Below are 25,115 nucleotides of genomic sequence, written 5' to 3'. Positions count from 1 at the left end.
CGGCCAGTTGACCAATCAGGGCTCTGCGGGATGCCATGGAGACGGGAGGGCGTGCAAACGCCGAGCCGGGCCAGCCTTGGTGCTCTGTGGGTCTCGCATTTCCTTCCAGTTTATCCCTGGGATCTTTCTAGAAAGGATGCGCAGGCCTCAGGGTTGGGGAAGGTGTGCGCGAGGATTCTCACTTCCGGCCCCGCCCATAGGACCGGAAGCTCCGAGACATTCAGTATCCGGTTCTCTTCCGGTCTTCTGCGTGTTGTCATGGAGATGGGAGTGGCAGCGTCCAAACACGAGGGATGCTCGGCGCTCAGACCTGGGAACTGCTCACGAGTCTCGTCTTTTTCCAGCTGCCAATCTCCTCTCAGACCAGCGAGATCACTCCACAAGCGACGTGAGGTCCTTAGTGTAGCTGGATGGGCACGTAAAGCCGCTCACTTCCGGGTTCTGCGTAGTTAGCGATCAGCCAATCAAGGCCCCGCTCTTTTTCCCGCGTCTCGGCGGTTGCCATGGTGACGCAGAGGCCGTATCCACGCGTCCAGGGAAAGCTGGTCAGGTCGCTGGGTGCCTCTGTTCCCCTGTCCAGGCTGCTGCCGCGCCTTGGCGAGGCAGAGTGCGTGGGACGCGGGTCCCCACCATCGCACAGGTGGGTGGGTAGGTGAGGCTCCATCCTACCCTTGATCCACCTCATCCTCACACGCTTGGCTACTTCCTCCAGTACAGGGATGGGGGAGCAGGGTCACTCGTGCTTACCTACCTGGTCGATGTACATTTCCTTGCTAGTTGAAGCTGGTTGCGTTGGAAAATGCTCTTTCAGATGATGGGAGAAAGGGAATTCCAGCCCGCAGGATCAGTTTCAAATGATGTGAGGAGGAGGAGCTCTCATTCCCAGGTTGGGCCTGCAGAGTTAAAGAACTCCAAACTCAGAGGCTTGTTGTAACCTACTTAAAGTCCTAATTTAAAAAACCAGGTTTATTTGTTGACTTATACTTATTTACTTATGTGCGTGTGCACATGTATATGTTGAGTGTTTTTGGAAGCCAGAAAATGGTGTTGGATTCCTTGGAGCTGGAGTTACTGGTAGTTGTGAGCTGCCTAATGTCGGTGTTGGGAAAGAGAACTCAGGTCCTCTGCAGGAGCAGTTACTCTTAACAGCTGAGCCATCTCTCCAGTCCATTGATACGGTTTTGACATGGCTGTGTGTGTGTGTGTGTGTGTGTGTGTGTGTGTGTGTACTCGCATGCACACATGTGTGGCATGCATGTGAGTGTACTGGTGCATGTGCCTGTGTGTGCAGGCGGAGCAGGGTGTCAGGTGTCTTCTGTCACTGTCTGTCATTTTGCCTTGAGACAAGGTTTCTCCCTAACCAGGAGCTGGCTGTTGAGAATAGACTAGCCTTCCAGGAAGCTCTCGGGCTCCTCCTGTTTCCGCCCTGCGAAACTGAGATTACTGGCACCGGCATTCACTCTGGGTTCTGTGCATGTGTTGAGGATTTGAAGTCCTCAGGCTTGCAGGGTAAGCATTTACCAGCTGAGCAGTCTTCTCAGCCCCCGTGTTCTCTTTTAAAAAGTTATATTTTTAAGCTGGGCGGTGGTGGTGCACTCCTTTAATCCCAGCACTCGGGAGGCAGAGGCAGGCGGATCTCTGTGAGTTCGAGGCCAGCCTGGTCTCCAAAGGGAGTTCCAGGAAAGGCGCAAAGCTACACAGAGAAACCCTGTCTCAAAAAACAAAAAACAAAACAAAACAAAAAAGGCATATTTTAAGCTGTAGTAGATTCATTTTGATATTTTTCTGTACATAAACCAGTTTTTGTTTTGCTTATATTTGCCCCTTGCTACCCTCTCCTGCTTCTGTTGTCCCTCCTGTTTATCCTCTTCCTCCTGTGGTCCCCTTGTGCCTTTGCAGCATTGACATTTACATATGGATTCTGCATATGAGAGAAAACATTCGGTGTCGTGTGTTCCCTGCCTCTCACTACCCTTTGTTCTGAGCTCTCCTTCTTTAGGCTCTTTTTCTTCCTTACAGTCCCCATCTACTCCCATGCCCTGTATGTAGTATATGTTTAAATCTAGGTTATATACTATACTGCATATTGTATATGTTCACATCTAGATTCCACCTGAGAGAGAAACAGGCAGTGTCTGTCTTCCTGGCTCTGCCTTACCTCATAGTCACCACAGTGACCCCGGATCTTATTCATCTTCCTGAAAATGTGTCATTTCACTCGTCCTGACAGCTGCATGGCACTCTTTTGTTTGTCTAGAACACATTTTCTTCTTCCATTCATCTGTGTGGGGGCGTCTAGGTTGATTCTGCATCTTGTTTATTGCGCCTGCGCAGGGCTGGGGTGAACGGAGATGCAGAGTTCCCTGTGTCTGCTGCCTGAGCTTCCTTAGTGTGAGTGTGCATGCATGTGCGTGTATTTACACATGTGCATGTGTTCACACAGGAGTAAAAGGGCTGGACCGTAGGTGTGTCTCTCTGTTTTTTGAGGCCACACTGGTTTACTGTGAAAAAGAAGAGCCTGACCCATGTCAGCCTATTTGTGACTCTCTGCCCAGCTCTAAGTACTAACTAACTAACCAACCAACCAATCAACTAACTAACTTACTAACTTCTTTATTTACCCTTCTTTTTTTCCTCTTCCTCTAACTCCCTCCTTCATTTCTCCCTTCTTTCTTCTTCTGCTTGTTTTTTTTTTGAGACAAGGTTTCTCTGTATAGTCCTGGCTGTCCTGGAACTCACTCTGTAGACCAGGCTGGCCTGGATTGCAGAGATCCATCTGCCTCTACCTCTTGAGTGCTGGGGTTAAAGGTGTGCGCCACCACTGCCTGGCCAGAATGTTTTTTCTTACGTTGCATCCTCTGCCGCAGACTCCCTCTCTGCACAAGTTCTCACCCATGCTCCCTTGATGGCAGCTGTTCACACTGGCATGAATCTCAGTGTTCTTTGAATTTGCATTTCCCTGAGGGCTGATGGTGCTGAACATTTTCACTTATTTACCACCATCTGTCTTTCTTCTTTTGTGAACTGTCTGTTCCTTTCATTTTCTCATTTGTTTGCTGGTGGTTTATATTCTTGGTGCTTTTTATTGAGTTCCTTTTGTAGATTCCAGATGTTAATCTCTGTGAGATATATTAATAGCAAAGACCATGTTGTTTGGTCAGGTACCTTTGCTCTGACTGGTTTCTTTGCTGTGAGGAAGCTGATGCCATTTGTTTGTTCACCTGGTTATATCCTGGCTGTTGAAATTCTTTTCAGAAGTCCTTGCTTCTGCCTGTGCCGCAGAATGCTCCCCTGGCTTTCCCAGCACTTGCTGCTTCCAGTCATATATTAATGTCTTTGATCTGTTCTAGGGTTGGCTTTGCATAGGTTGAAAAATAAAGATCCGTGTGTGTGCTGGCTAGTTTTATGTCAAATTAGCACAAGCTAGAGTCACGGGAGAAGAAATTTTGTTTATATTGCATTTGTTTAACTCTGTGAAGCTGTGTTACTGTGCCTGTGTAAAACACCTGATGGTCTAATAAAGAGCTGAATGGCCAATAGCAAAGCAAGAGAAAGGATAGCAGGACTGGCAGGCAGAGAGAATATGGGAGAAATCTGGGAGGAGAAGTAGTGGCCAGAGGAGGAGGAAGACTCCAGGGACCAGCCACCCAGCTACACAGCAAGCTACGGAGTAAGAGTAAGATTTACAGAAGTTAGAGAATGGGAAAAGCCCAGAGGCAAAAGATAGATGGGATAATTTAAGATAAAGAAAGCTGGCTAGAAACTAAGCTAAGCTAAGTCCAGGCATTTGTAAGTAATAATAAGCCTCTATGTGTTATTTATTTGGTAGCTGGGTGACGGGCCCCTCAAAAAAGAATAAAAAACAAACAACAGAACCTCAATTGAGAAAATGCCTCCATAAGATCAGGCTGCAGGCAGGCAAGCCTGCAGGGCATTTTCTTAGTGATGAATGGGGGGAAGGCCCAGCCCATTGTGTGTGGTGCCATCCTTGGGTTGGTGAACAAGCCATGGGGAGCAAGCCAGTGAGCAGCACCCCTCCATGGCCTCTGCATCAGCTCCTGTCTCCAGGTTCCTACTGTGCATAAGTTCCTGTCCTGACAACCTTCAGTGATGAACAGTGACGTGGAAGTGTAAGCCAAATATACCCTTTCCTCCACAATTTGCTTTTGGTCATGGTAGTCCGAATTTTTTCTTTGGGCCGCTAATAAAGACATGGAGACTTATCATTAATTATGAGTGCTTGGCCTTAGCTTAGGCTTGTCCCAGTCGCTCTTTTAACCTAATTTGACCGGTTCTATTCACCTATGATTTGCCTCGGGCTTTTTACCTTTCTTTCTTTCTTTCTTTATGTTCCCCTTTCCCTCTTCCTCCATGGCTGGCTGGCCCCTGGCATCTCTTTTTCTCTCTTCCCCGAGCCTATATTCCTCCTCCTACTTATTCTCCCTACCCAGAAGACCTGCCTACACCTCCTCCCTTGCTTTTGGCTGTTCAGCTTTTTATTAGACCAATCAGGTGCCTTAGGCAGGCAAGGTAAAACAGTGACACATTTTTACATAGTTAAACAAATATTCTGCAACAATGGTGTTTCATCATAGCAATAGTAATCCTAAGTAGTGGGGCTACATAGTGAGACCCTGTCTCAAAAATTATAAATGGGTGGGAGAGAGACTAGAGACACGGCTCAGCAGTTAAGAGCACTGGCTGCTCTCCAGAGGACCCGGGTTCGATTCCCAGCACCCATATTGAGGCTAACAACAATCTATAACTACAGTCACAGGGCATCTGCTGCCCTCCACAGACCTTGCTGGCACCAGGCATGCATGAGGTGCACAGACATAAGTGCAGGCAGAACACCCACACACATAAAATAAGAACAAATACATCTCAGTTCTTTTTTTTTTTTTTTAGAAACAAAACAAGCAAACAAACAACCCAAATCACAGCAACTCTCTTCCAGTGCTGGTGGTGGCATTGAATTGGTGGCAAAGTTTCCACATTCCTAGGCCAACTCTGGTGCAGCTAGCTTGCATTTGTCATCGTCATTTCTGTTCGCCTTCCAGGAGCTAGAGATGCTGTTTTTCCACATATGAGAAATCGACCCGGATATGGAAAACTTTATCCTGTATGAGGAGATTGGCAGAGGAAGCAAGACTGTTGTGTATAAGGGGCGTCGGAAGGGCACCATCAATTTTGTGGCCATTCTTTGTACTGAAAAGTGCAAACGGCCTGAAATGACCAACTGGGTAAGTCCTGGGTGTTTCCACCTGCCTGGCGGCAGCAGAATGCCAGGTAATGTGAGCATGCAATCCCAATAGTCTGGAGGCAGACAAGAGGACTGAGTTCAAAGCCAGCCTGGGCTACACAGGCTCAAAGAAACAAGGGATGATGTAGAATGCTTGTCTACAATGTGTAAGGCCCTGGATTCTATCCCTAGTACTCAAGTAGGTAGATAGGTAGGCAGGTAGGTAGGTAGATAGATAGATAGATAGATAGATAGATGATAGATAGATAGATAGATAGATAGATGATAGATAGATAGATAGATGATAGATAGATAGATGATAGATAGATAGATAGATGATAGATAGATAGATGATAGATAGATAGATAGATAGATAGATAGATAGATAGATGATAGATAGATAGATGATAGATAGATAGATGATAGATAGATAGATAGATAGATAGATAGATAGATAGATAGATAGATGATAGATAGATAGATAGATGATAGATAGATAGGTAACAGAACCTATTGGGTATGCTGTGTCCAGATTCAATGTTTTCACTCTGGAATGAGGGCCCTGTCTCTCTGTCTGGTGCTGTCAGTCTTGATAATGAGTAATGAGCACGTCCTTGGCAGCTCTTTTGGTTCTGGTGCAAAGGGGTCGGTGATAGACATTTATGTTAGGAGCTGGTGTGTGAGGGTTGGCGAGATGGCTAGTGGAGAAGCACCTGCCACCAAGCTTGATGAGCCTGAGCTCCATCCCTGGGACCAGCATGGTGGAAGGAAGTGCCCAACTCCTAAAAGTTGTCCTCTGACCTCCATATACATGCTCCAGTATGCAACCCCTGTGCACGTACAACATTCCTGCAGAGGTCAGAGACCAGCTTTTGTGTTGTGGGTTCCAGGATTGAACTCCTATCATCAGGCTTGGGGGTAAGCACCTTTGCCCACTGAGCCATTTTGCTGGCCCAGTGTGTATTTTTGTAGGAACACATTTACACTTCATTCTGTGGGAAGGAATCTGCTCATGCTGCCAACAGGTTGTTCTGAGTTAACTATAAACCTGGACAATGTCCAAAATGGAGGCTGAGGAGGAATGCAGACCTGCTGGCTGTACTGTTTGTCTTTTGCTGTGCACACTGGGTGGGGGATGGTGACAGAAGATGAGACCACCAGAAGGACAAGAAAAGGCTTGGGAATGTCTGCTGTGGCCCCCCATATTGCTGACTGTCTGAATAAAGCACAGATTACTCTCACAGCTCCGGGTCTGTGCCCATGGTGGCAGGGCAGGCTGCTCACACCTACTGCTCTGAGTTTTGTCCCTGTAGGTTAGTTTTGTTCAGTGGTGTCTGTGCACTCGGTAACACAGGTAGTATTATTCTAGCAGCCTGCTTTCAGCCTTCCAGGCCTTTCTCTTCCCTGCCTGCAGACGCTCTCTTCTCACAGTACAGATTACTCTTGTGGGTTCTAGTGTTGTGTAAAGAGAGAGCCTGGATCCCTTTGTGGAGCGGAGCTGATGTTTTGGACATTAACAGGACCTAAGAATTGGAAGAGAAGCAATGGTTATGTTGGGCATTTGGCCAGATGCCAGTCATGAGAGGGGACAGAATGCCTAAGAGAAGGACAGGGTTGACTTTGATTTCAAGGAGCCATTGTCTACAGTGGGTTGTAAGGAAGGCTGTGTGTGTTTTAGTCTGGTTAGAAGCACATTTGGAACAGATGCAAATTTGAGCATCATTGTACTTATCGATGTTGGGTCCGGGGAGGGAAGATGGCAGGGGTCTGGGTTCCTCCATTATAACCTGAAGAACGTACAGAGGGATGGGTGGAGACCCAGCAGGCAAGAGCAGAAGACAGCACCCAGCAGGAGGAGAGTGGAGAGGGTAGCCACACCTTGACTGGCTTCTCCACTCCTTCTGAGTGGACTCCCGCCCTGGCTTCTTTGGAGCTGGTATTCTAGGCTCCGCCCTGCTTCTGTTGACTGATTTGCTGGGAGGATATTCACTATGCACCTTGATACAATGGAGGCGGGAAGCGCCTTCTTAGTGGAGGTGGAGACAGCAATTTAGAGCTGACAACTGTGACAGCTGGGGCCTGGAGTGTCAGAGATGCAAAGTGAAGAGAGAACTCAGCTGCACTGTGCAGCTAAGGAGGTAAAAGCTGAGGACTTGGGGGTGGAGAGGTGACAGACCAATGGCCTTCAAGGCGAGGCTTCAATGGAGACAAACCCTGGAGCTGGGGTGTTCAAGATGTGAGGAGAAGGTAGATACTGCTCTTGCATTCTTCTGAGTGTAGGATGTTGTCTGGGTGAGCATTTGAGACTAGGATAGAAACTTGAAATCACATGGCCTGAGGCAAAGTTATTGATGACCGTGAGAGACCAGCTCCCACGATCCGCTCAGGGTAATGAAAGGCATGTCTCAGAGTAGCGAGGGGTAGGAAACTTTCTTATCTGAGGGTAGTTAGGAACAGATTTTAGTCTATCACATTTTATTCATTCATTCTTTCACACATTCACTTTCTTACACTTCTTTCTCTCCTTCATGTTTCTTCTTCTCTCACCCAGCACACACACACACACACACACACACACGCACGCACGCACGCACGCACGCACGCACGCACGCACGTACGTACGCACACACATTCTGCAGCAGCTCCTGCCGTGATCCCTGGAAAGAAGACTCAGAGGCACCTTAAGAATGGACCCCCTTCTAGGCTGGGGGGGGGGTCCAGCCTCTCTGGACTCTAGGGACTGACCCTTTCCTTTCGCCCTGGGCATTTTAATTTCTCTCTATTCTAGTTTAGCCAGTTAATTTCCAAATGCTCAAAACCATCTAAAAGGAGCTCCCAGAGATACAATGCCAAGTGTAAATTCCTCGATTTCTCAGGTACCACGGTTTGCCAGGTTTCCGGAACCAAGTTTTGCATAGGCCTTTGTATCCTTGGGAGACTCTGAGAGAAAATTCAGAGGACAAACAAAGGTGTCAGTTAAACAAAAGATGGATTAGGGCTAGGTGCTCCTCCCTGGAGCCAGGCCAGGAGCAGCTCAGCAGGAATGCAGCCATAGCTCACCCACACAGCCAGGAAACATGGCGGAGCCTTGAGAGGTCAGGGTACCTGCAGAAAGGGGCTACTGCCAGGACTAGGTCTTGATGTGAACAGCCTGGCCTTGATTTAGCAATAAACAACACTAAAATCTGCTCCTAACTACCCTCAGATAAGAAAGTTTCCTACCCCTCGCTACTCTGAGGCATGCCTTTCATTACCCTGAGCGGATCGTGGGAGCTGGTCTCTCACGGTCATCAATAACTTTGCCTCAGGCCATGTGATTTCAAGTTTCTATCCTAGTCTTTGTATGTATTCTGTAGGGGCAGCTAGTCTATATTGGACTTGTTCTAAGATTTTTGCAAAATGTGTAAAAGGCTGTCTTTGAGACTGAGATTACTACTACTTTCCTGTGTCAGTAAAGAAGAATATTCAGATAATATTTCTGTTCATCAGAACTATACAGCTTAAACAGAAATCCACAGCTAAATGTGTGCCCAGAGATGTAAAACACTAACAGAGGGTTGTGGAAAGCACCCCATAGCTGTTCTTATTAGGGGGGTATAAGAAAACAGGTGGTTTCCACAGCTAGTGACCCCACGGCCTTGCCAGGTAGGGCTCCCCATCAGGGAGTTACACATCTGGTGGGTCTACTTGTCAATCATCAGTTGTCACCGCTGTGTACCCCCACGGCCCTCAGCACCAAGTGTTTGTTTTCACCCATGTAAGGGAGATCCAGCACATGTAAGCTGCCACCATCAGCTTGCCCTCATTGCCTGGCTCTGCACTCCAGTCTTTCTGAAATCTCTTCAGCCTCACGTGCCCTAGCAGTTTGCTGGGAATGGAGGAGGAGGAGGAGGAGGAGGAGGAGGAGGTCTGCTCAGGATTGGTATCTTGAATAAAACCCCTTTGGAAGTTTCTTGAAAAATCTCAGCCAGTGACTTTTGTTTTTTTTTTGTTTTGTTTTTTTTTGTTTTTGTTTTTGTTTTTTTTCTGAGACAGGGTTTCTCTGTATAACAGTCCTGGCTGTCCTGAACTTGCTCTGTAGACCAGGCTGGCCTTAAACTCACAGAGATCCATCTGTCTCTGCCTCCCAAGTGCTGGGATTAAAGAGTGCACCACCACAGCCCGGCTGGGCCAGTGACTTTTAGTAACATATTGCTGCTGTCTGCAGGAGGTGAGGAAATGTTTTCAGGATAGGCATGAGGTTGCCTTGGGCCTTCCAAGGCTGCTCTTCTGTGAGCACAGGTGAAGCAGATGCCAGGTCAGACCCCAGGAGCCACTGGCAGGGACTCATAAGCATCACAGGAGGGATAGACTAGGTAGATGGGTGGGGAGTGCAGACGGCTGAGGCATGGGTCTGGGGTAGTCTGTCCTGTGTGGCCAGGCAGAGGTGAGATCCACAGCTCTGTCTGCCATGCAGTCATGGATAGGAGGGGAATCCCAGGGCACATTTTAGACTGTTTCTTTTCTCATTCCGCCATGTCCACAAAGCACGTGTGTGTGTGTGTGTGTGTGTGTGTGTGTGTGTGTGTGTGTGTGTGTGTGCTATGACATAGTTTATTGTAAAGTAAATGTTGAGCCTATGGCTGAGTGTGCTTACATCTGGTGAGGCTGAGCTAGGTCTGTGGGTGAGGGAAACACACTAAATTTGCCTTCAGATTATGATGTTTTCAACATCCACTGGACGTATTGGGACTTAGCGCCATCCCAGAATCACAGAACGCCGTGGTTCCTCCCTCAGCAGTGGCTATATTGATGTTACTTTCACCCATTTACCATAAATAGTTCTTTGCAGTTAGTGCTGGCACGCTTGTGTTGTTTCTTAAGGTCCCTTGCCTTTCCCTGAGGCCACCCTTGGGAACCAACACTTCTGATGGCTGTAGATAAACCCCAGTTTGTCTGCTTTTCCAGTTGCAGTGAGATGCCAAGTGAGCGCTGTGTGTTTTGTAGGTCCGCCTCACCCACGAAATCAAACACAAGAACATTGTGACATTCCATGAATGGTACGAGACCAGCAATCATCTCTGGATGGTGGTGGAGCTGTGCACAGGTAGGAGCAGCAGAGGCTGAGCCAGACACAATGCTGGCTGGGGGAGCCATGATGGATGGTGGATGTGGCTGATCTAAGCTCATTTCCCTTAGGTGGTTCTTTAGAAACTGTGATTGCTCAGGACGAGAACCTCCCAGAAGATGTCGTGAGAGAGTTTGGGGTGGATTTGGTCACAGGGCTGCACCATCTGCACAGGCTTGGCATCCTCTTTTGTGACCTTACTCCTGGGAAGGTAACTCCTGAGTTCTGATTTCCTCATGCCTCATGTCTCAATTGCAAGAGCCTTCTCAATAAAATAAAAGGAAACCTATAGCACCTATGTATAGCTGCCTATTTAAGTAGCTTTTGGGACAGAGTTCTTCACTGCAGAGGTCTCTCTCTGATTTTTCACTGGCTTTGTGTGCTGTGAGTGGTAAGCCCCGCACAGTATTCTCCTAGCACTTAAACCCCAGCACTCAGTTACGGCCACGCCTTTGCTTTGACAGTAGCATTTGTGACTGTGCACTGTTCCTGACTGCACAGACAATGTTTTGTTTTCATAACATTGTTTTCCATAAGAAGATGCCTCTGTGTTTGTATTCAAGCGTAGTGAGCCTGCTCAGCTCTCGGGTTGGCCCCAGGCTGACTCTGGAAGCTGGTGTGACCCTGCTTGAGTCACGACCTCACTCTGTAGCTTTCTTCTCTGTGGTATTTGCAGTGTGTTCAGTGGCATCCTGCCCTGTTGCATAAACCATACGCTTAGGGGTTGCACATGTCACTGGCCTGACTTTTCTTGTCCTTTATGTAGCAAAGTGGAAGCTGAGTGTTTGGTTTGTGGCTTTGCTTTGCCGCCATCTGTCTATGGATAAGGAACTAAAAAGGAAGAAGGGTGGGAGCCAAACACCAAAACTGAAAGGAAAACTCGGTGGTGAGCTTGTGAAACACTTGATAACTGTTGCTTGGACTATTTACAAACCTAAACAGGTCTGCAGCCACTCAGCTGTCATTGTGCAGAAAGCAGCTAGGACAATATGCAGATGTGTGGGTGTCATTTATAGACCTTGAAATTTGAATTTTACAGGATTTCCCCATATTAAGAAATACTGCCTCTCTTCTTGCTGGGCAGTAGTGGTGCACACCTTTAATCCCAGCACCCAGGAGGCAGAGGCAGGTGGATCTCTTATAAGTTCTAGGCCAGCCTGGGCTACAGAATGAGTTCTAGGACAGCCAAGGCTACATAGAGAAACCCTGACTTGAAAAATAAAATAAAACAAAACAAAATGAAACAACAATAACAACAAAAATACCATTCAGAGATAGGCATGATGACTCATACCTGCAATCCTAGCACTTGAGGACTGCCGTAAGTTCAAGGCTAGTATGATGTACATAGTGAGTTTCAGAATGGTCTGGGCAATAGATTGAGACCCTGTCTGAAAAAACAAGCAAATAAACCCAAACAAACCGAACACAAAACAAAACCCAAAACAACCTCTCACCACCAAAAAAACATACAATTAAAAAAAAAAAAAAGGTTTATTTATTTACTTATTATGTATATAGTGTCCTGTTTACGTGTACGCCTGCAGGCCAGAAGAGGGAGCCAGATCTCATTACAGATGGTTGTGAGCTGCCATGTGGTTGCTGGGAATTGAACTCAGGGCCTCTGGAAGAACAGCCAGTGATCTTAACCTCTGAGCCATCTCTCCAGCCCAAAACATACAATTTTTATTTATTTTTTAAAAGCTCTTTGTTCACAGCTGTGTGAAAACAAGTGGGGACGTGGGCTTTAGGCCCAAGGCCATAGTTTGCTTTGCCCTCTGTGGGACATTTAATGGAGTTTACTGCAAAACTTTGTAGGAGGGTCTGTCATGTAAACTGTTCTAGAAAACCAGGGTTTGGAGAGAGTTGGGCAGGGTTCTGTTTCTGCTGGTAAAGTTTCATTGAGACACTGCCCCACCCTTGGCCTATGTGTTACCAGTGGCTGCTGTTTTGAACAACTTTGGAGTTGTGGGGTTAGGACATGCTGGATGGTAGTCTGTGTTTGAACAGGTCTCCAGGGGACGCTGATGGTGGAGTTAGAGGCCACTGTGGTGGGTTAGCTGGCACCTTTAGTGAGTGTTAGTGCCTAGGAGTTAAGGCCAACTTTAAACTGCTCTCACCAGAAGGTCACCAGGCCCATTACTGTGTCCACCGGCATTTTCAATGATATGGCTGAAAAGGATGCTGTTTCCCGGGCTGGTTCGACAATCCGCAGCCAACTTCTGATCACACAGAGCGTTGGCCAACTTGAGTCAGTCCCAGCCCTTTATCTGTGAGATTCCCATGAGTCCCCACAGAGCCGAAAAAGCAGGGCCCTTCCTTCCCTGTTGTAGCCTGAGAAGGCTGCCATACCCCTAGGGTTAGGCAGTGGGTAGGAGGTCACCTGGGCCAAGTCTACAGGCCAGCACTAGCTGTGGTCCTCAGTTTAAAACCCCTCACTACATGTCCTTTCTTGACCCACACAGGTAGGTGGATCTTTAGACTCTCACTCTCTGTGTGTGTTCTTGGGGAGTGGCCTTGAGTCCTACCAAACACCCACATCCTATAATACTCCAGGCCTATACATCGAATGCTGTGTTTGCCTTACATCACTTGTGCGCATCAGAAAATCTTCCCCCATTTTTCTTGATACACAGTTGTTTGACTTTGTGGGTTTGAGGATACGGAGTGCCGGCCATCGTTACCTTTATCCTTTATCTCTTAATGCAGCCTGTCTGTTCATATCTTTCTCACAGCCCAAGGCTCCTTGGTGGCTCCATGGTGTCTGAGAATGGATATTTGAGAGGACAGTGTCAGCTTTGATTCTGCTGTTACTAAGATGTCATGTTGGCTGGTATTTTAGGGAGCAGCTCCCAGTTTTATTTAAACCACAACTCTCAGGATCATTTCTGTAGTTCATTGGCTTCTTCTTTTTATTTATTTATCATCATGTATAGTGGGGCTTGGGGATTTAGCTCAGTGGTAGAGCGCTTGCCTACTAAGTGCAAGGCCCTGGGTTCTGTCCTCAGCTCCGACAAAAAAAAAAAAAAAATCATGTATAGTATTCTGTCTGCACATATCCCTGTAGGCCAGAAGAGGGCGCCATATCTCATTACAGATGGTTGTGAGCCACCATGTGGTTGCTGGGAATTGAACTCAGGACCTTTGGAAGAGCAAGCAGTGCTCTTAACCTTTGAGCCATCTCTCCAGCCCATTGGCTTCTTTGTTAGTTATTATGGCGCTCTTACCCGCGAGGAACACGTCCCGAACTCGACAAGACCACAGAAGAGTTTTTATTAAAGAGGATAGAGGTGACAGACCTGTGTGAAACACACGTGGGTGAGGAGATAAGGGGGGCTCATGCAAGATGGCACCAGCTTTATAAAGGTTGGGCTGTGCATGCGTACAGGAACTCGTGTGGGTACTCCACGCATGCGTGTAGATTACATGGCTGCATGCGCACTTTACGCAACCACGTAAAGCCACAGAGTCTTGGTCCGCCAGATGTCTGACCCGGAGATGGCTATTTTGAATCGGAAATAGTTAGGTGGTCCGCCGGGCAAGCCCAACCGTGTGGACATGTAATTTTCTATCATTCTTTTTAAAAGCATCGTGTGTCAGCATTTTTCTGAGCCATCACACGGCGAGAGGGCTGCAACGCCCTGGGCACGGTTAGGAGAGGTCCCTCCAAACCTGTCTATGAAGACACTGATGATTTCCCACCTTCCTAGATACTCTTGGAAGGGCCTGGCACACTGAAGTTCAGCAATTTCTGCCTGGCGAGGGTGGAAGGAGAGAGTCTGGAGGAGTTCTTTGCTTTGGTGGCTGCAGAAGAAGGAGGTGGTGACAGTGGAGAGAACACACTGAAGAAGAGCATGAGAAACCGCGCCAGAGGTAGGCGGGCTGGCAGCTTCCTCGCCATAACCCAAGCCACTTGCTTCGCCACCTACACACTGCGTGAGAAACAAGACGGGAGATTCTGGACGAAGAGTAGCTTCGTCTTTGGCTTAAAGTGTCCCTGTGTCTCTAACGGTGTGTCAGCAGGAGAGGTCTTGGACAGTGTCTTGTCTCCACTCCCCAGAGCAGGCCCGTCTCAGTCAGCTTCAGAATGTGCCTGGCACACACCAGTGTGCTCAGCCCTGTCGAGGGCTGGTCTTTGCAGTCCAGGCAGGTCCTCCAGGTGTGCTCTTGGCAGAGGGGTTTGACAGGGAGATGGTGCCAGCGGCATCAGGGGTACTAAAGGAGTGAGGTGCTTGCTGAATGATCAGGAGGACCTGAGTCTGGTCCCCTAAAACCCATGTAAGAAGAGCCAGGTGTGGCTGCACACATTTGTAATCCCCAGTCCAGGGGAGAAGAGACAGGGGGATCCCTGGGGCTTGCTATGCAGACATTCTAGTCAAACCAGTAACTTCCAGGTTCAGTGAGGGACCCTGTCTCAAAAAACGAGGAGAGTGACTGAGGAGGTCACCAAATGTCAAGTCAGCGTCTAGCTTCTACCTACATTTGATGCACATGTACACACACACACACACACACACACACACACACACACACACACACACACGGGAGTAGATATGTGGGCATGTCTGTGCCACTGTGAGCGGAGGTCAGAGGGCAGCTTGAAGGAGTCTGCTCTCTTCTGTTGGGTGGGGGTGGGGGATTGAACTCAGGTCATTAGTCTCGGTGTCAAGTACCTCTGGCCACTGAGCCACCTCACTGGCTCCCAGAAATTCTGTCCTTATGGTACGTGCTACATTTCCCTGTGCCTTTCCATCTCTGTGGCTCTTTGTCTTTGATAACTCAGATGTCTAACTGTTCTTGTTTGGTTTTCAGGCTCCCCGATATATGCGGCACCGGAAATCATGAAGGGAACAGACTCTTCTGTCGCCAGTGACCTCTGGTCTTTGGGCTGTCTGCTTTATGAAATGTTTTCAGGTGATGGTGTTTGGTTCATTATAAAATCAAAACTATACTAAAACCAAGAGCAAACTGGGTTTCATGTGTTATTTGCAAGTGCCTGACCTAGCAGGTATCTCAGAACTGGTTTTAGACAATTTTTGTGTGAACAGTTTCAACTTAATTGCTTAATGTTAGACTTAGGAAGGCTTGTGAGCATTCTGACTTGTAATGATTCTTCATAATTATCTGCATTGTTGAAGTGTGCCTGACCATTAGAGAATAAAGTAGAAATTCAGACTGTGGCTTGTGAGCCCGTGACTCAGATGAGACCCTTGATCACGGTGCTGCTTACCCCGTGTTAACTTGAGTATTGACTTGGAAACCTCTTTTGCATTGGAGAAGGAAGGAAGTTCATAGCCTGGTGTGTTATCAGGCATTGCCTTTTCCCACCAATCATGTAAATCCTGTATTTACGATAGTGTACATTCCCCTGGAATACCTGTAGTTAAGTTTGGGATTAGTGTGGATGGCAAACTGATTCTGCAGGTTCATGTGATTTCAGGCAAGCCTCCATTCTTCTCAGAAACCGTGTCAGAGTTAATTGAGAAGATTCTGTATGAAGATCCATTGCCGCCAGTCCCAAAGGGTAGGTGAGCACAGCCAGTCATTTTACCTGTGGAAGCCCACCTTCACCCAGGCTCTTTCTACCAATCACAGCCCTCAGAGCTACACATGATGACAGCTTCAAATCAGTACATTTTCTTCCCCGTTTTTGATACTGAAAGTGAAAACCAAGTCATACTAACAGCTTCCCTCATTTAAAAACATGAATTAGCACAAGAAGTCTGTTGAAAGATTTAAAGGTGTGTGTGTGTATGTGTATTACTGCCCCGTATGATTATTTCAGGGTTGCTTCTCAGTAGGAAGAAGTGGAACATTTCTCAGTTCTCCTATTGGTGAGTCCAAATACTTCCATACAGCTGGTGGCTCATTGCACAGAGCTTGTACTCAGACTGTGGCCACATACTTGGCATTCTGTGTGTATTGATGCTCTATGAAAGGGTACCCAGGGGCTGGAGAGATGGTTCAGTGGTTAAGAGCACTGCTTGTTCTTCTAGAGGTCCTGAGTTCAATTCCCAGCAACCACATGGTGGTTCATAACCATCTGTAATGAGATCTGGCACCTTCTTCCGGTCTACAGGTGTACATGCAGACAGAACACTGTATACATAATAAATAAATAAATCTTAAAAAAAAAAAAAAGAAAAGAAAAAAAGAAAGGGTACCCAGCTGTTTCTTAGGTCATATTGTCCTGGCCTCTTCTTCCAACCATGATTGGAGATGGTCACAGTGCATACCCATCTCTGAGAACCACGGAGTGGGGAAAGTTCTGTCATGTCCCAGTGCTCACTATTGTTAGTTCTTTGTGGACATTTTTCCAAAGAAAGGAGGGATTGCTAGGATCAGAGTTACAGTGAATTACAGAGCAAAGCTGGCAAAATTAGGAATGCTTTGGAGAATAAGGTCCAGCTAACCACCGAAGACCCGGTGTGAGGCTCTGGCTGGCAACCCTCAGTGCCGTTATTTCAGGGACAGGAATGTTCTGGGGCATTTAAAATGGAGTCGTGGAGATGCACATGTGAGATCTGGGTTAGAGTTTGTTTCTCTGCTCTGCACACTGGTCCTCTGTGACTCACACGCTGTGTCCATGGGTTCAGTCTGTCTGTCTGTTACAGTCTGAAGAATTAGATGCTGTTACTTTTGATGTTGCTGATGGACAGTGACAAAGTCCATGCTCCTCTCAGCACCGTCTTCCCTTTGGAAAATCTTTGTTTGCAGATTCTTCATTCCCCAAAGCGTCCTCAGATTTCATTAATTTGCTGGATGGATTACTACAGAAGGATCCTCAGAAAAGGTACGGACAGCATTGTGTGGGTGAGGAGTGGAGACCTGCTTCCCTTTACATGGGTATAAAGCTTTTCCCTCCTCCTCCCCCGTCTCTTTTTTTTTTTTTTTTTTTTTTTTTTGAGATGAGGGTTTCCATGTATGGCTCATATTGGTCCCTCCCCAGCCTCCTGCACTGAGATCACAGATCAACACCACCTGCACCTCCTTCTCTCTCTTTCCCTCCACCTCCTGTTCCTCTGCCTCCTCTTCCTCTTCCTCAGAATCCTCTGGTTCCTCCTGTATTCTTTGGATGTTGGAGAGAGTGTCCTTCCACTGAGCTCAGCTCCCTCTGGTGCAGTGTGCACACTTAGATAGCAAAGGGCTCAGCTCCCATCAGTGCAGTGTGCACACTTGGACAGTAAGGGAGGTCAGCTCCCATCAGTGCAATGTGCACACTTAGATAGCAAAGGGCTCAGCTCCCATCAGTGCAGTGTGCACACTTGGACAGTAAGGGGGGGAATCAGTTCCCTTCGGTGCAGTGTACATACACACTTGGACAGTAAGGGGCTCAGCTCCCATTGGTGCAGTGTATGCAGTGTGCACACTTGGACAGTAAGGGCTCAGCTCCCATTGGTGCAGTGTATGCAGTGTGCACACTTGGACAGTAAGGGCTCAGCTCCCATTGGTGCAGTGTATGCACACTTGGACAGTAAGGGGGGGTCAGCTCCCATCACTGCAGTGTGCACACTTGGACAGTAAGGGGCTCAGCTCCCATTGGTGCAGTGTATGCAGTGTGCACACTTGGACAGTAAGGGCTCAGCTCCCATTGGTGCAGTGTATGCAGTGTGCACACTTGGACAGTAAGGGCTCAGCTCCCATTGGTGCAGTGTATGCAGTGTGCACACTTGGACAGTAAGTGGGGGGCTTAGCTCCCATCAGTGCAGTGTGCTCAGCTCCAAAGGGATGCTTCTTGCTGCAGTGACAAGCCTGGCAAGTCAAGGGAAGGAGAAAGGCTGGTTCGGGCTCACAGTTGAGGGAGACAGAGGTTTTCATGGTGGTGCGGGGCAGCAGCCAGAGCATGAGGCAGCTGGTCACATCGTGTTTCCAGTCAGGAAGCAGAGAGCAGGCAAGGAGTGGGACCAGGTTAGGAAATGTCCAGGCCTGTCCATCAACTCCCATGACCCACTTCCTCCCAGCTAGGCCCCTCCTCCTGGTGGCTCCACAGCCTCCGTGAACAACCACCAGCAGGGAATGAGTGTGCACACATGGATCTCAGGGGACAGCTCACATTCCAGCCACACAGCCAACTAAAACAATCTTGCTCATTTAGTAAGATAAAGGGGGACAGAACTGTAATTTGATAATTAGTGATTTACCTTAAAATTTCAAATTGACGATAGCATCCCTTCCTACATTAGTTGGAAAACCTAAGAACTTTTATTAGGCTTAGTGGATTGTGAGGGTTGTGAACGTGAGTTTTGTTCTATAGCTGTAAAGGTTTCTGACTTTTTCCTTTTGCTAAGGAATATTAATTTCATACCAAAAGAGTTGAGAAGTGATGTTGGTGAATGATGGGGTCTGATGACACGCTGTGGGTCAGGTCTGGATTCCCCTTCATGAGCTGTGCCCCTGTGTTTCCTAAAGATTATCATGGGAGGGAGTCCTGCAGCACTCCTTCTGGAAGGACGCCCTGAGAAGAGAAGACTTGGCCTCGGCCTCGGCCTCTGAGGACTGCATCTTCAGGTAGTGCCCTGCCCGGTGCCGCTCTGCCATCTGGTTGATGGTCCCTAACATCTGCTTAATTAGAGCTCCTCAGGACAGGTTTAGTCACGATGTGTTAGTTCTCCATTTGGTTCATTTTCTGTTCGTTTTTTCTCTATTGGGTCGAACGTGGCAGTCCCAGTCTGGTGTGCTCAGCGCACCTAGTGCTGAGCACAAAGCAGGGTGCCATTCAGGGAAGTGTGGTCATGAAGTGTGGGTAGATGTGACATGGCTACCCCTGCGGGGAAACCATAGAACCAGTGTGTGACTCGCCAGCATTTGTTCCCCTAATGGTCATGTGATGGGGAAGAGAAATGTCAGAATGGAGTTGTCAGCCTGAGTGTAGAGGGCTTCCTGCCAGCCTTCTGTGGCTGCGTACCCAAGTGACCCCAAAGTTAGTTCAGAGCACTAAGGATGTGGTGGTCATGTGTGACCACAGTCATCTTAGTGTGCCCTGCCCAGGCATTTCATTGTTGTTCTGAAATCTCTCAGTGTCAGACAGTAGGCACAGTGGTAGTGTTGGCTGACTCCCCCCATTGCTCACTGGCGTCGGCTGAGCCTCCCTCCTCCCTCCCCGGCTGGTTGGCTCAGTGGTAAGTGACTGCTAAGTGTTTCTAATCTTGCCAAATTCAGTGTGTTGTGTAGAGAAGCTGGAGTTTGTTGATCATCAGTGTCTGTGACCCAGGGTGCAGCTGCCACATTCTCACTATTGTCCTCTGCTCTGTGAAGCTACAGAGTGGGGCTAGAGCTCCACCTTCCGGTCCACTATCACTTAGAGATGCTGAGGTGGTGTCAGCAGATTGGGCTCCGGGCCTTGACTGTTGGTGTCAGAGAGCCAGGACACCTCTGACCTTTAATTCCTCATCTCCAAAGTGTGTGTGTGTGTGTGTGTGTGTGTGTGTGTGTGTGTGTGTGTGTGTGTGTGTGTGTTGGGGGGAGGAGAGGAAAAGGGGAAAAGGGAGGAGGGATGGAGCAGGAAGAGAGAGAGTACCCCTGCTATGCTGTCCTCCACACCGGACAACACACACAGAGACACTTAGAAAGCTGGAAAAGATCCCTCTATCGATGATAACTCCCTATATTCAAAATTAGAAATCAAAGTGTTTCCGTTTGCTGCTGCACGATGCGATTCTTCCTTTTCAGTCTGTGTCTTGTTTCTTTTTCTTGTGAGGACTTTGAGAGGCACACTCGTGTTGGCAATGATGGAAGCCAGCCTCCTTCCTTGGGTTTTGGGCTGAAAGCACTCCGTCTTTGCTTGTTTGGTTGATGGTGTGGGCTGGAGGCTTTGGGAGCAGCTGTCTTTCAGTCTGAGAGAAGGCCAGGTGGGACGAGTTGGTCTTACTCCCCAGTCCTGCAGTTACTGTGAGAGACTGGGGTGTTTGGTCTTTAAACATGGAGCCAACCTGATATTCTGACCCCTTGGGAGCTGTGACAGTTCGTGTGTCTTGCTGGATGCCTTTGGGATGGTGGAAGGGCAGTGAGGGATGGGTGGTGTGGGGATGTGCTCACGTGCCTGGAGTCCTAGCTCTGCCAGAGAGAGCATCAGGCAATGGCCAGCAGCTACTGCTGTCTCCAGAGGACAGTTTCAGGGTTTCCTAGCAGCAGATGAACAGGGATAAAAGAAACTAGAGCAAACAGGGGATTTCTCTTCCCTCTTCCACCTCAGCGACCCCTCACTTCTGTTCTTTGGGGCATCAACAGACCAGCTTCTCTTACCGCTAGTTTCCATGGCTTGTTGACTTTGATCCCAGGCCGAGGAACAGGAAGGGAAACCTAATGCTGGTTCTTGAGGCACTCCAGGCTCTGGTGTCTGTCTGTCTGCTACTGACTGTTTGTCAGAGAAAGGGGTTTTAGACCTGTCGGTCTAGATGCCTCACATCTAGAAAGGGCTGACTGTAGCTACCCACTGGGAAATTGTACTTGCCCAGTTCTGTGACTTTGTAGAATAAGTCACCATGCAGGCATGCTCGGACACCTTCTGTGCTGTTTACAAAACCAAAGGGAGTCTGAAGTGAGCTTGTGCTGATTTTTTTCTGTCCAGCAGCAGAAATGTCATAGGATGTTCTGGACCACAGGATTCCAGGGAGCTTTTGCCAAGCTCTCAGAATGGACAAGGGAAAGGGCAGAAGGCAGCTCCTCGGCCCAGCCAGTCTTTCAGGCTAGGTAAGGCTTGGTTCGTGTCTCGGTGTGTTGTGTTCTGCTCTTGGTGGTTTCTGTCCCTGTGGATAACATTACTCTTCTCCCGCAGACAACCCGACTGAGCTGAGGCCCAAGAGTGCCACAGGGGGCCAGCTGAATGAATCCATATTTCTCCTCAGGTGTGTAAAACCCAGCTGTGAGAGAGTGAGGTCGGGTGCCGTCCTGGGGGCAGACTGTTAGAGATAGAGGGCACGTTTGTACCACCCACCACCTTCATTCCACAGTGAACTGCTGCCCGGGGAATCTAGGTATATATTTCAAAAATTGTTTATTTTGGGTCTGAAGAGATGGATCAGTGGTTAAGAGTGCTTGTTGCTCTTCTAGAGGATCCAAGTTCAGTTCCCAGGACTCAACACTGGACAGCTCATAACCATCTGTAACTCCAGCTCCATGGGATCAGACGCCCTCTTATGGTGTCCTTGGGCATTATACTCATGTGCATAGACACACATGTACATATAATTTTAAAAAGCTGCTTTTTTGGGTATTTGTAAATATTAAAATCTTTTCTCTCAGAACTTTATCTTCTGATAAAAATGAATTTAAAATTTCAGAAGTCCAGCCCCCTTATTTGGATAAGGTTTTATAGAAAGGAAGGGCTGTATTCTCCTCCTTTTGTTTGAGTCTCCTCCTCCCTTCCTCCCTCCCTCCCTCCCTCCCTCCCTCCCTCCCTCCCTCCCTTCCTTCCCACTGCCTTTCTTCCATCCATGCTGGCTATCACACATGCTAAGCATGCCAGGTATCACACATGCTAAGCAAGAGCACTCCTAATGAGTGATACTGCAGCCTGTGTGTTACATTTTTCTTGAAGTATATTTTATGTGAGGCACAAGCAATATTTATAACTATTGAAAGAATTAAACAACAACAACAATAGCTCAGTTTATCTTTAAGTGATTAGGGGCTGATGTATGGAAGACACTGACATTCAATAGATTTAAGATTTTCTGGGGGGTTGGAGACCTGGCTCAGTGGTTAAGAGCACTGGCTGTCCTTCCAGAGGTCCTGAGTTCAATTCCCAGCACCCACATGGTGGCTCACAACCATCTGTAATGAGATCTGGTGCCCTCTTCTGGCCTGTAGGCATATATGCAGGTAGAACAGTGTATACATAATAAATAAATAAATCTTTACAAAAAAGGTTTTCTGGATGTGCAAGTCTCTGTCTTGCTGGTAGAGCACTTGCTTGGAAAACACCAAGTCAGAGGTTCAATTCTCAGTGTCATCAAAGAAACAGAAAGCCTTTATATAGGAGGAGTTTTATTTCATTTGAAACTATACTAATATATTAAAATTTATTAATCTGTTTTGTGTGTATTTGAGTGTAAAGTCTGCTAAATTTATTTATATCTATTTTAGGCACTTTAAATTGACTCTTAGAACTGTACAACCTCTAGTATATCTTACGTTAAAAACTCACTTGTGAATGAGTAAACAGTAGGTGGAGGAGATGTGATCCTTGGGGATGAAAGAAGGTTATATAAGTGCACTCCGATGAAGTGGGGAGTGGGAGGCCAGCCAGGGGGTAACAGATGTGTGTGCACAGGCACACAAGTGTCATTGTAAAAGTCATTATTAATATGATTAACAGATGCTGATGAAACATTAAACATATAGCAAATATTACAAAAGAAAAGACTGTATGTAGCATGCAATCTAGAAATAAGTAGCCAGTTACCCAGAAAAGGACCCACAGAGCAGTTACTGGGCTGATGAGATGCTCAGCAGGTGAGGTGTTGGCCACGCAGCTGGAGACCTGAGCTGGGGAGGAGAGACCAGAGCTGGGGGAGAGCCAACTGTGAAGAACTGTCCTCAGACCTCCACGTGTGAGACACGTGCACCCACACACAGTAACACTTTCCAAAAGAAGCAGCTACAAAACGATGGAGTCATTAAACACAAATTAGGCTACGGGCTTTTTTCGTGCTTTGTGCCTGTGCAAGAGGTGTGGAGGCCTCATGCACTCTTCCTGCTGGCAGAGGGGGTGGAGGGCATCACTTCTGTAACCGTTGATGGAAAGCTGTCCTGTTTTCCAGTTCACGGCCCACTCCAAGGACTAGTGCCATGGTGGGATTAAGTCCCGGAGAAGGAGAGGATGCCAGCTCGCCACAGACCTCTCCTTTATCCAAGGTGAGCAGCCATGGGATTTATGATACATTACAGAAGCTCATAAAAATAATTCTAAGTTGATCTGTGAACCCTGCTGTGATGATGACATTGACCATGGCCAAGTCCCTGGTTGCTGCTTATAGGTTTTTTTCAGCAGTGAATATATTGAGGTATAATTGTCATGAAATGCAGTTCACTATTTAAAGTGGACGTTTGCTGGGCTTTACTGAATTCATGGGTTCTGTGAATGTCATCACAATCAGTTTGAGAACTTTTTTCATTATCCTACAAAGAAGCCCTGTAACTGTTGGCTATCGGCCTCAGTCTCCTCCACTTCTCCCCACCCCTGCTCCATGGGTCTTCTAAGTCTGCCTGTTCTGGACATTTCATGTAAATGGAATTATAGAGCATATAGTCATTAATTGTTTTATTATTGTTTGTGTGCATGCATGTGTGGGTGTGTGTCTGTGGTGTGTGCATGTGCATTTATATGCCTGTGCATGTCCCCACAGACAATGCAGAATATAAACATATTAGTTTTTTAATTCTTTAGGAGCAAAGGAACAAGCACTTCAGCCAGATTTTTTTTTTTTTTTTCAAGACAGGGTTTCTCTGTGTAGCTTTGCACCTTTCCTGGAACTCACTTTGGAGACCAGGCTGGCCTCGAACTCACAGAGATCCGCCTGGCTCTACCTCCCAAGTGCTGGGATTAAAGGCATGTGCCACCACTGCCTAACCCAGCCAGAACTTTTAAAATACTAGGATTTAATTTCTTCAATATTCAGTAAGACAGAAGTAATTATGTGTTTTGTGGATGAAGGATGGAGCAGGACCCATCATAAGGAACAAAACTAAGCCAAACCCCACCCAGTGTGAAGTTGCCTTTACCTCACAGTGTGGGAGGTCTGCAGTGCAGCCCTAACCAGCCCAGTGGTGAGAGCTGCTGGTGTGACTGGCCAGTGGCTTTCTGAGACGTGTTTTTTCATGTATGAAATGGGAACAACACGCACAACTCAGGATTTGTGTGACGATGAGCCAGGCTGATGGTGTCTCCATGGCACTTGAAGTTTGTCCACACAGCTTGCCCTTCTCAGCAGCTGACCTGTCACTCTGCAGTATAAATCCAAGTGTGACTTTTGCCCTTTTCCAGATGACATGTGGGCATCTGAGCCAGGGGGCTCTGGAGTCACAGATGAGAGAGCTGATCTACACGGACTCAGATCTTGTGATTACCCCAATTATCGACAACCCCAAGGTGCAGAGAGACTGGAGGATTTTGGGGGAGGGTGGGGAAGGGGGTGTCAGAACATTCTCTGCGTCACTGACTATTTCCTGTCCTGTGTGCCACATGGCCACAGTCTGCAGCCCTCTGCTGTCACTTGCCTGCCTGTCCTATGTGCCACATATCCACTCTGTAGCTCTCTGCACTCAGCTCACACACCTCTGCAGTGGGCGCTCTGCAGCTCTCTGCTCTCCCTCCACTCACACACCTCTGCAGTGGGCGCTCTGCAGTGGGCGCTCTGCAGCTCTCTGCTCTCCCTCTACTCACACACCTCTGCAGTGGGCGCTCTGCAGCTCTCCCTCCACTCACACACCTCTGCAGTGGGCGCTCTGCAGCTCTCCCTCCACTCACACACCTCTACAGTGGGTGCTCTGCAGCTCTCTGCTCTCCCTCTGTTCACACACCTCTGCAGTGGGTGCTCTGCAGCTCTCTGCTCTCCCTCCGCTTACACACCTCTGCAGTGGGTGCTCTGCAGCTCTCCCTTTACTCACACACCTCTGCAGTGGGCGCTCTGCAGCTCTCCCTCCACTCACATACCTCTACAGTGGGTGCTCTGCAGCTCTCTGCTCTCCCTCCGCTTACACACCTCTGCAGTGGGTGCTCTGCAGCTCTCTGCTCTCCCTCCGCTTACACACCTCTGCAGTGGGCGC

At 47.9% G+C, this 25,115-nt stretch overlaps 1 protein-coding gene across 1 annotated transcript in view; it reads left to right on the top strand.

Annotated features, from left to right (window-relative positions):
* The first annotated feature begins 281 nt into the window (after window positions 1–281).
* Ulk4 (unc-51 like kinase 4) overlaps window positions 282–25,115 on the top strand; it is a 317,659-nt gene continuing 292,825 nt past the window's right edge. The window contains exons 1-13 of the mRNA XM_036191627.1: window positions 282–640; window positions 5,061–5,243; window positions 10,229–10,328; window positions 10,421–10,560; window positions 14,060–14,222; window positions 15,162–15,263; window positions 15,790–15,873; window positions 17,067–17,142; window positions 18,759–18,857; window positions 20,920–21,038; window positions 21,124–21,193; window positions 23,111–23,204; window positions 24,334–24,438. Coding sequence (XP_036047520.1) covers window positions 5,106–5,243; window positions 10,229–10,328; window positions 10,421–10,560; window positions 14,060–14,222; window positions 15,162–15,263; window positions 15,790–15,873; window positions 17,067–17,142; window positions 18,759–18,857; window positions 20,920–21,038; window positions 21,124–21,193; window positions 23,111–23,204; window positions 24,334–24,438 — 1,290 coding nt within the window. The 5' untranslated portion in view covers window positions 282–640; window positions 5,061–5,105. The remainder of the gene's footprint in view (window positions 641–5,060; window positions 5,244–10,228; window positions 10,329–10,420; window positions 10,561–14,059; window positions 14,223–15,161; window positions 15,264–15,789; window positions 15,874–17,066; window positions 17,143–18,758; window positions 18,858–20,919; window positions 21,039–21,123; window positions 21,194–23,110; window positions 23,205–24,333; window positions 24,439–25,115) is intronic.

This window comes from Onychomys torridus, chromosome 7 (assembly GCF_903995425.1).
Source record: "Onychomys torridus chromosome 7, mOncTor1.1, whole genome shotgun sequence".
Classification (NCBI taxonomy): Eukaryota; Metazoa; Chordata; class Mammalia; order Rodentia; family Cricetidae; genus Onychomys; species Onychomys torridus.
This window is presented reverse-complemented; position numbering and strand designations above follow the sequence as displayed.